Source organism: Carlito syrichta, unplaced genomic scaffold (assembly GCF_000164805.1).
Source record: "Carlito syrichta isolate Samal-C Ts95f unplaced genomic scaffold, Tarsius_syrichta-2.0.1 Scaffold301856, whole genome shotgun sequence".
Lineage (NCBI taxonomy): Eukaryota > Metazoa > Chordata > Mammalia > Primates > Tarsiidae > Carlito > Carlito syrichta.
In genome coordinates, this window is record NW_007245952.1 from 493,995 (window position 1) to 503,648 (window position 9,654).

A 9,654-nucleotide genomic window follows, 5' to 3' on the forward strand; every position below is an offset into this window, starting at 1 on the left:
AGCGGGACGCAGCGGACGCGGCGGGTTCACCCGCGGCAGTTGGCGCGGCTGAGGCGGCGGCGGCTCCGGCCTGGCTCTCTCCATGGAGGGGCGGGGGACGCCCCCAGCCTGGTCCCGCCCGGATTGTGAGCTCAGCCGTTTGTTGGCGACCTGCCCCCTCCCCCTTTCGGTTAAGACCCTTCCAAGACCTTTGCTACCCAGAACCCTACGCGGCTCGAAACGCAGCCGTCTGTCTCAGCCTCGCCCAATCACAAGCGTCCGGGAACCCCCGGCCCGCCAATCGCAGGCGTGCTCTCCAGCACCGCCCGCCCTCCGCTCTCGCCTCGTGCCGAGACCTCGAATCACCCACGCTGGCTGGGGCTGCGGTACCTGTTGACCATTTTCCCCTTCTGACTCTCCCTCTCTTCCGTAGTTCTCTTCCGGCCGTTGTCCCTAGTTACCCCTCCCCCGCCCGCTGCTCCTGACAATGGCGTTGCCCAGGAAACGGTGCGGTTCCATGCCACTGACATCCAGGGGATACAGTCGTGAGTCTCTTAAGCTGGCTGGGAACAGGGCGTTGTGCACGTGCCCTGCCGGCCAGAATACACTGTCATGAGCATCAGCAGGTCCTTGGGCTCTTTGTCAGGGGATATGGGGGAAATGTTGCAACTTACCCTTAACTCATTCGTTGATGTTACTGGGAAGGATCTTTGACTTTGTGCAGTTACTGTTACTAAACTTTCTATTTGTTTATTTTCAGAAACGAAGTCTTGCTATGTTGTCCAGGCTGGTCTGTGAACTCCTGGCCTCAAGCGATCCTCCCACCACAGCCTCCCAGAATGCTAGGATTACAGGTGTGAGCTACTGGTGCCTGGCCTACACTTTTAATTAATGAGTCACCAGATCCTGTGCATCCTACTTTCAAAATACATCTCAAAATTCATCCACTTGTTTGTGCCTCTACTGCCATTACCTTGGTCCAGGCTTCCACCATCTTTCACCTTGATAATGCCCTGTAAATGGTCTCCCTGCTTCCATGTCTTGCCCCACTACTCTCCAACTGCCAGTCATCTTTCAAAAACACAAATCTGGTAATCTCATACCCCTTTTCTTAAGTCTTTTCATGGCTCCCCACTGACCATGGGATAAAGGTCTAAAATCTTTGGCAAAGCCTACAAATCCCTGAATGGCCTGTGCTGTACCTACTACTACTGCTCACCACGGTAGCCTTGCCTCTTTGGGCTTCAGCTGCATTGGCTCCTTAGCATTCTGTTGCTACCACAGGACCTTTGAGTATGCCTGGGCAGGTTATTCCTTTCTTTGTTTCAACTCCTGCTCATTTTTAAATAGCTCCACTGGCACTTCTTCAGAAATGCCTTCTCTGGCTCTGAACATCAGGTCAGATCTCCTTTATCCACTTATGACTCCATTATTTCGTTTAGAGCACTTACCATGATTTGTAATTATGTTTATGCAATCACTCTACTCTCCCATTTGACTATCTCCCACTTGACTGTAAAGGCCTTGAGATCAGAGTGTTGGCATTTTGCTCATCACTGAATTCCTGATGCTGACCATTGAGCCTGGCATATAGTGAGTATTTTGGCAGCTCATGCCTGTAACCCCAGCACTTTAGGGGCCAAGGCGAGAGGATTGCCTGAGCCCATGGGTTCAAGACTAGCTTGGGCAACTTGGTGATACCTTGTCTCTACAATAAAATAAAATAAGATAAAAAATAACCAGGCTGGTGGTGCACACCTGTGGTTCCAGCTACTTGGAAGGCTGAGGCGGAAGGATCGCCTGAGCCCAGCAGGTCAAGGCTGTGGTGACCATGATCATGCCACTGCACTCCAACCTGGATGACAGAGTGAGACTCCAATTCAAAAAAAAAAAAGAGTAAATGAATAGAGACTGCCATTGTCTAATAATGAAAGAGTAATAATCACTACCTATATTAAGCACTTCTTACTCTTATGCTAGATACTGCTCCAAATCCATGCCAATGTTTATGCCTTTCCTTTTACTGGGATGTTTATTTCCAGTAAACATCACCAAGAAAAACAAGAAATCCTGTTTTCACAGGATTTCTTTCTTTTTTTTTTGAGTTGGAGTCTCACTCTGTCGCCCAGACTAGAGTGCAGTGGCTGCTCCCGGCCACCGCAGCCTCGACCTGCTGGGCTCCGGCGATCCTTCCGCCTCAGCCTTCCAAGTAGCCGGAATTACAGGCATGTGCTACCACACCCAGCTGATTTTTTAATTTATTGTAGAGATGAGGACTTGCTGCCCAGGCGGGTCTCGAACCCACGGGCTCAGGCAATCCACTCACCTCAGCCTCCCAAAGACCGGGATTACAGGCTGAGCCACCGATTCCGGCTTTTCACAGGATTTCTAAATGACATTCTGCGTTTCTAAATGACATTCTGACCAAAAGCTATATATTTATCCTGAGTAGGTGACTTTTGCAGCTGAGTTGGAATCTCACTCTGTGGCCCAGACTGGAGTGCAGTGGCACAATCACAGCTTACTGCAGCCTCCACCTCCTAGGCTCAGGTGATCCTTCCACCTCAGCCACCTGAGTAGTGGAACTACAGGCACCATGCCTGGCTAATTTTTAGATTTCTTATTTTGTAGAGATGAGGTCCTGCTGTGTTACCTAGGCTGGTCTTGAACTTCTGGGCTTAAGCAGTTATCTTGCTTTGGCCTCCCAAAGTGCTGGAATTACAGGTGTGAGCGACCACACCCAGCCCCAATTCTCTTTCTAATCCTCTGTTGTTAAATGTGGTAAACAGGTGTTTTTATACCTGGCAGGTAGACAGTGTCTCCCAAACTGTTTAATCTCAGAAAGCTTTTATTCCCGTAAAAACTACTGAAGAGCTTTTGTATATGTGGATTTTGCTTATCGATATTTACCATATTATAAATAAAAACTGAAATTAAAAAATGTATTTAACACATTTTAATTAAAAATTTTTTTCAAAAATTCAAAGAGCAGCATTGTGGATCTAATATCTGGCTTAATAGAAAAATTAAAAAATAAAACAGCTGTATTCTCATACTAGTTTTTTCATTCAGTCTGTTTTGATTCCTGTGTTATGTAGGCTCTGGAAGACTACCGTACTCTCATGGGAGAATAAAGTAAAAAGAGCAAATATTGTATTATACAAGAGGGGACCCAAAAAACCTGGAATTTTTATTTTTGTATTCTTACATGTTTAAACTTTAGTTACCTCTAAATTACTCTCTGTTTGATGCAGTATACCTATTGAGATGCTTTTTCCACTGCTCAAAACAGTTTTTAACTTGTAGATTTTGATGCCCTTTAGTGCTCCTGCCATCTTTTGCTTCACCTCCTCCACACTGGCAAAACGTTTTCCTTTATGGACTTTTTTCATGCAGGCAAACAAAAAACAGTTGCTCGGGGTGAGACCAGGTGAATAGGGAAGGTGGGACATGGAAACCATGCTATTTTTGGTCAAAAACTACAGTATACTCAGAACGATGTGGGCAGGTACGCATGTAAATCACCCTTTATGAAATGGGCAAATGCATTGGAAGACTCTCCACCAAAAGAAAAAAGAAAAAAAAAAATTCACTGAACCTGAATGCAGCCTCTCAAAACAATGCTAGCTGATGACAACGGGTTCTTAGAACACTTACTTAGTGGAGGAAGCCTGTACTACAAGGGCCTGCCTCCCAAAAGATAACTCCAGTTTTGTTTTATTTGTTTTTTTTTTTTTTAGTCCTCCCCTCATAATTATTCCAAGAGTAGTGTTAATCTAGCAGATTCTCTGAAAGAGTCACTTTGAGAACCACTAAACTGAGGACTAAATGAAAGAGCCAAGTGTATGCATAAGCAAAAACTCATAAAAGAAGCAGACAAATCAAGTTGGTGTTGCTACTGTGCAGGATTTTAGTCCATGTTCTAGTCTGAATTGTCAAAAATTAATTGGCAATATATGCATGGGTTTATTTCTGAATTCCCTGTTCTGTTCCCTCAATTTATATACCCTACTTTATGCCAATGCCATATTCTTGATTACTGTGGCTTTATGATAAGTTTTGAAATTAGGTCAAGCAAGTTCCTGATGGTGCTGTGACTATGATTGTTTTCTCAATTTCCCTTCTAGTTGGCTATATGTTGATTTTCATATTTTCATGCCTTATTGCACTGGCTGGAACCTCCAGTCCAAGTTAAATATAAGTGGTGAGAATGGACATTTTTGATTTGTACCCAGTCTTAGGAAGAAAACATTCAGTTGTTGACCTTTAAGCAAACGGGTAGTTGTAGGTTTATATATCAAATGAAGGAAGTTTCCTTCTATTTCTAGTTGTTTCATATCATAAATAGTAGTTCAGTTTTATCAAATACTTTTTCTGCATCTATTGAGATGATTATATGGCTTTCTCTGTTATTCTCTGGGGCAGCAAAACTTTTCAGAAAGGGCTGTATAGCAAATAATTTTCATTTTGTGAGCTCTGTAAATTATAAAGGAACAGGAAATGTTATTTATTTAATGATGGAAACCTACCTGCAATTATTTTCAATAGATTCCTTGTAATGCATTAGTTGAGTAGTGTCTCTGTAAATTCATCCCCAGAACCTTAGAATATACAACCTTTTTTGGTAATAGGGTGTTGGGAGCCAGCCTTGGAGACCCACCTGATTGACAGGGTCCTGGTGTGCCGAAGACCCCGGGCTGCAGGGCGAGCCCAGGAAGCTGAGGCCCTTCTGTCTTCCACCTTTACTGTTGGTACAGCCGAAGAATTCTGTGCAGTCGTGGAAGAAGAAAATGGCATGTTTATGTGAAGTACTCACAGCTAACCTGGGAATGTCATGGTTCATTTTCCATTTCCCACTGTGCCATTTGGCCTTTTCTAACGTATGTAATGGTTAAACTCTGAAGAACATAAAGAATGCTTTCTTTCACTTGGTTACAAGTTACTAGATATTGCTTGAGTAATAAATGATATAAGTATATTCACTCCCTATTTGATTTAGAATTATGTAGTTTAGTGTTTAGACATAAAGTTTTTTAGAAGCACAAGTTTATAGTAAGTTCATTATGAATTCATTATAAGTTCTAACACTTATCTAGGAGTTATGTAGGTGATTTATAACACTGTTTTCACAGATTTAGGATGAAGATTAATCATTAAGGTTTTTACTTAATTCAATAGTTAAAATTCTAAGTTAATGTTTATAGAGTGGGCTTTCACTGAATTCATAATATACCAATTGGATACTTTTATGCTAAATTAACTAAAGCCAGAAAGCAACCTTGAGAGCCTGGGAAACATCACTAAAAGTTTCTTTTGAGTTTTCTTTAGAAATAAACACTGCAGGATAAGAGAAAAGTAATGAAGACACCTGGACAAGAGAGGCGATTACGGAGCTTTGAAGATCATAGAAGCCTCAGAAAGAAAACTCCTGATACATGGAGAAATGTGCACTTGGAAGCTTTCTTGAGACATTTCAAGGACTGTAATTTGGGACTTTGGACTAAAACTATCATTTTTGGCTTTATGAAAAAGACTTATTGACTAAAAGCAGATAGTGTTCTTGGCTTGTTTGTTGCTTCTAGACCACTAGATGGTAGTAACTTTTAAAGGATACGTACATGAAGGAATTTTGTCTTGCCCCTTTATAAATGGTATAAAAGCTTTCTGTTAACTAACATTAAATGTCTTCTGTCCTGCAGGTCTCTGGCCTGCAAGCAGGTGTCCAAGTATATTATTTTCATCTTTCGCCTAGCCCATCTCTCATTCAGGAAACCTCACACCCTTGTGGGAGAGGACCCCCGCAATAGGGTCTCTGAAGATGTAATTAATTAAGGATTCAGATGGAATCATGCTAGATTTGGGTATGATTTGTGTTCTTATAAGAAGAGGAGAGGATACAGAGGAGAAGACAATGTAAAGATGGAGCACAGATTGGAGTGATGCATCTGCAAGCCAAGGCTTGCTGGGAGCCACCAGAAATTTGGAAGGAAGCATTGAAGAGGTTTTTCCCTCAGAGCCTCCAAGAGGAACCAGTCTGCCTATACCTTGGTTTTAAACTATTGATCCCCAAAACTGGGGAGAATTAATTTCTATTGTTTTAAGCCACCCACTTTGTTACAGCAGCCCTAAGAAACTAATACATTCCCCTTTCTTCTCTTTCTTTTCTTAACAGAAATGTACATCAAAGAGTTTTGGGTTTAGTTCTTTTTTATGACTGCTACAACCTCATTGACTAAGGCCTAGAGGAGCATTTCCCTTCCATGGTTGATGTATTTATTCATTATATAAATATTTACTGAATCCTTGGAATGTTCCAAGGGTTCCAAGTCCTATATCAGGCTCTAGGAATATAACAGGGACTAAGATAAATGAGGCCTCTTTTCTTTTACAATTTGCCCTTTTACAAAGAAATGTTAAATTCATACCAAAACTGCCCAAAGTCATAACAGGGCCCCTAAAGGAGGTTGGTTAAAGTGATCCCATTAGAGCAGTGTTATGGACTGAATGTTTGTGTCCTCCCAAAAGCCACACACTGAAGCCCTAACCTCCAATATGTCTGTATTCGAAGACAGACCTCTAAGGAAGTAAACGAGGTTAAAATAGGGTAGGAGGCCTTGATATAGTAGGATTAATATCTTTATAAGAAGAAACTCCCTGGCTCCCCTGTCCTCCTTCCAATATGCACCAAGGAAAAGCCAACTGAGGATATCCTGAGAAGGCAGGTGACTACAAGGCCAGGAAGGAAGCCTTCGGTAGAAACCAACCCTGCCAGAACTTGATGTGAGACTTTCAGCTTCCAGAACACTGAAAAAATTAATTTCTATTGTTTAAACCAACTAGCCAGTGGTATTTTGTTATGGCAGCCCAAGGAAACTAATACAAATAGGAATAAAATATTCAAAGTAATTGATGGAAAGGGAGTGCTTTTCATCCTAAAAGATTATAAAATGAATTTAATTAAACTTACATAAGGTTGGGGTGCAAAAGTAATTGTGGTTTTCGCATTGTTGAAATTTGCTGTTTGATATTGGAATATATTCTTAAGTAAATGTGGTTATGTTATACATCATTTTAATGTGCATTTCTCTATGTTTTTTTGCTAATGATTTACTACTTGATGTTTATATTTATTTTAGACTGTGGAAATGATGTTAGACAAAGAGCAAATTCAGTGATTTTCTTATTCGAGTTCAAAATGGGTCATAAAGCAGCAGAGACAACTCACAACATCAACAACGTGTTTGGCCCAGGTATTGCTAATGAACATGCAGGGTAGTCGTGGTTTTGCAAAGGAGACCCTTGAAGATGAGGAGCGTAGTGCCCAGACATCAAGAGTTGACAGTGACCAATTGAAAACATTCATGGAAGCTGATTCTCTTACAACTATGTGAGAAGTTGCCAAAGAGCTCAGCATCGACCATTCTGTGGTCATTCAGCATTTGAAGCAAATTTGAAAGGTGAAAAAGCTCGATAAGTGGGTGCCTCATGAGCTGACCAAAAAAAATTTTTTTTAATCATCATTTTAAAGTGTTGTCTTACCTCATTCTATGCAACAACGAACCCATTTGTCCATTGGATTGTGATGTGTGATGAAAAGTGGATTTTTATACAATAGCTAACAATGACCAGCTCAGTGGTTGAACAGAGAAGATGCTCCAAAGCACTTCCCAAAGCTAAACTTGCAGCAAAAAAAGGTCATGGTCACTGTTAGGTGGTCTGCTGCCAGACTGATCCACTACAGCTTTCTGAATCCCAGCAAAACCATGACATCTGAGAAGTGTGCTCGGTAAATCAACGAGAGGCACCTAAAACTGCAGCGCCTTTAGCCAGCATTGGTCAACAGAAAGGGCCCGATTCTTTTCCATGACAACACCCAGCCGCACATTGCACAACCAACACTTCAAAAATTGTTCGCCTCATCTGCCATATTCACCTGACCTCTCGCCAACCAACTGCCACTTCTTCAAGCACCTCCACAACTTTCTGCAGGGACAGTACTTCCACAACCAGCTCCAGGATGCAGAAAATGCTTTCCAAGAGTTTGTCGAATTCCAAAGTACAGATTTTTATGCTACAGGAGTAAACAAACTTATTTCTTGCTGGCAAATATGTGTTGATTGTAATAGTTTCTATTTTGGTTAGTAAAGTGTGTTTGAACCTAGTTATAATGATTTAAAATTCACAGTCTGAAAGTGCAATTACTTGTGCACCATCCTAATATTTAAGAACTTTTAGGTTTTAATTGCCACTACATGCTAAGTCTTAGAACAAACAAAGAATGAATCAATTCTAATTTATTTTTTAATTGGGGAAGTACTAATTTTCCCCAGTGTTAATTTTTTTTATGGAGGAACAGGGCCTTTTTTTTCTTTTTGGACTTTCCATGTAGACAGTTTAGTTGATTCATCTCTAGTTTCAACAGAGCATTATCTTTGGTCTGCACAAGTTTCTGTATTAGTAGTTTCTTATTGTTGTAGGAAATTACCCAATGTAGTGGTTTAAAGCTATACAAATTTTTTAGTCTTACAGTTCTGAAGGTTAGAAGTTCAAAGTGGATTTTATGGGTCTAAAACCAAAGTGTCTCCCTCAGGCAGCTGTCCTTCTTCTGTAGGTTCTAGGGAAGAATCTATTCTCTGACCTTTACAGTTTCTAGAGACTCACATTACTTGGCTCATGTACCGTCTTCCATCTTCTAAGCCAACAGATGCATCACTTTGACCCCTGCTTCCAACCTTACTTGTTCTTCTCTGGTTCATCTAAATTCCTCCTCCAGATCGTAAGGAGCGTTGTGATGATATTGGACCTGCCCAGGTAATCCACAATAGTGCCCCTATCTTAGGATCCTTAACTTAATCACTTGTGTGAAGTCTCCTATGCCCTGTAAGGTAACATGGTCATACCTTCCTGGATTAGTACATGGACATCTTTGGAGGGACCGTACCGTTCTGCCCACCACAGTCCTATTCCTGTTGTATTTTGTTATTTTACTTTATGGTTTTCCTCTTTATTCACTGTGCCTGTTTTTATTCCAATTCTACTCTCCCTCATTCCCATGCCCTAGGCACCCACTGTAGTGTGTTTAATGTGTGCCCTTGGTTATATATATACCACTGAATGATCCTCAGGGTTTGATATATGTATGCATTTGTGTTTCAATTTACACATATTGCCAGGCACTATGGCTCATGCCTGTAATCCCAGCACTTTGCAGGGGCCAAGGCAAGAGGATTGTTTGATCCCAGGAGTTCGAGACCAGCCTAGTGAGACCCCATCTCTACAAAAACTCAAAAAATTAGCCAGGCATGGTGATATATGCCTGTAGTCCCAGCTACTCAGGTGGCTGAGGTGGCAGGATTACCTGAGACCAGGAGGTTGAGTCTGCAGTGTGTGGTCGTGCCACTACACTCCAGCCTGGGCGACAGAGTGAGACCCCAACTCAAATAATAATAATAACAACAAAATTTCACATATTATCTTAGATATAGAATATGTTTCTTTTTCACTTAACATAAGTTTTTTTAAAATTTATTTTTGCTTATTTATATTTTCTACAGTGGATGTGTTCATTAATTTTTTTGTTTTTTTTTTTTTTTTGAGTTGGAGTCTCACTCTGTCACCCAGACTGGAGTGCAGTGGCCGCTCCCGGCCACTGCAGCCTCCACCTGCTGGGTTCCT

The 9,654-nt window shown here is 41.5% G+C and overlaps 1 protein-coding gene across 1 annotated transcript in view; it reads right to left on the reverse strand.

The window, feature by feature from the left end:
• SOX30 (SRY-box 30) overlaps positions 1–84 on the reverse strand; it is a 27,944-nt gene extending 27,860 nt beyond the window's left edge. The window contains exon 1 of the mRNA XM_021711089.1: positions 31–84. Coding sequence (XP_021566764.1) covers positions 31–84 — 54 coding nt within the window. The remainder of the gene's footprint in view (positions 1–30) is intronic.
• Positions 85–9,654: the final 9,570 nt, after the last annotated feature.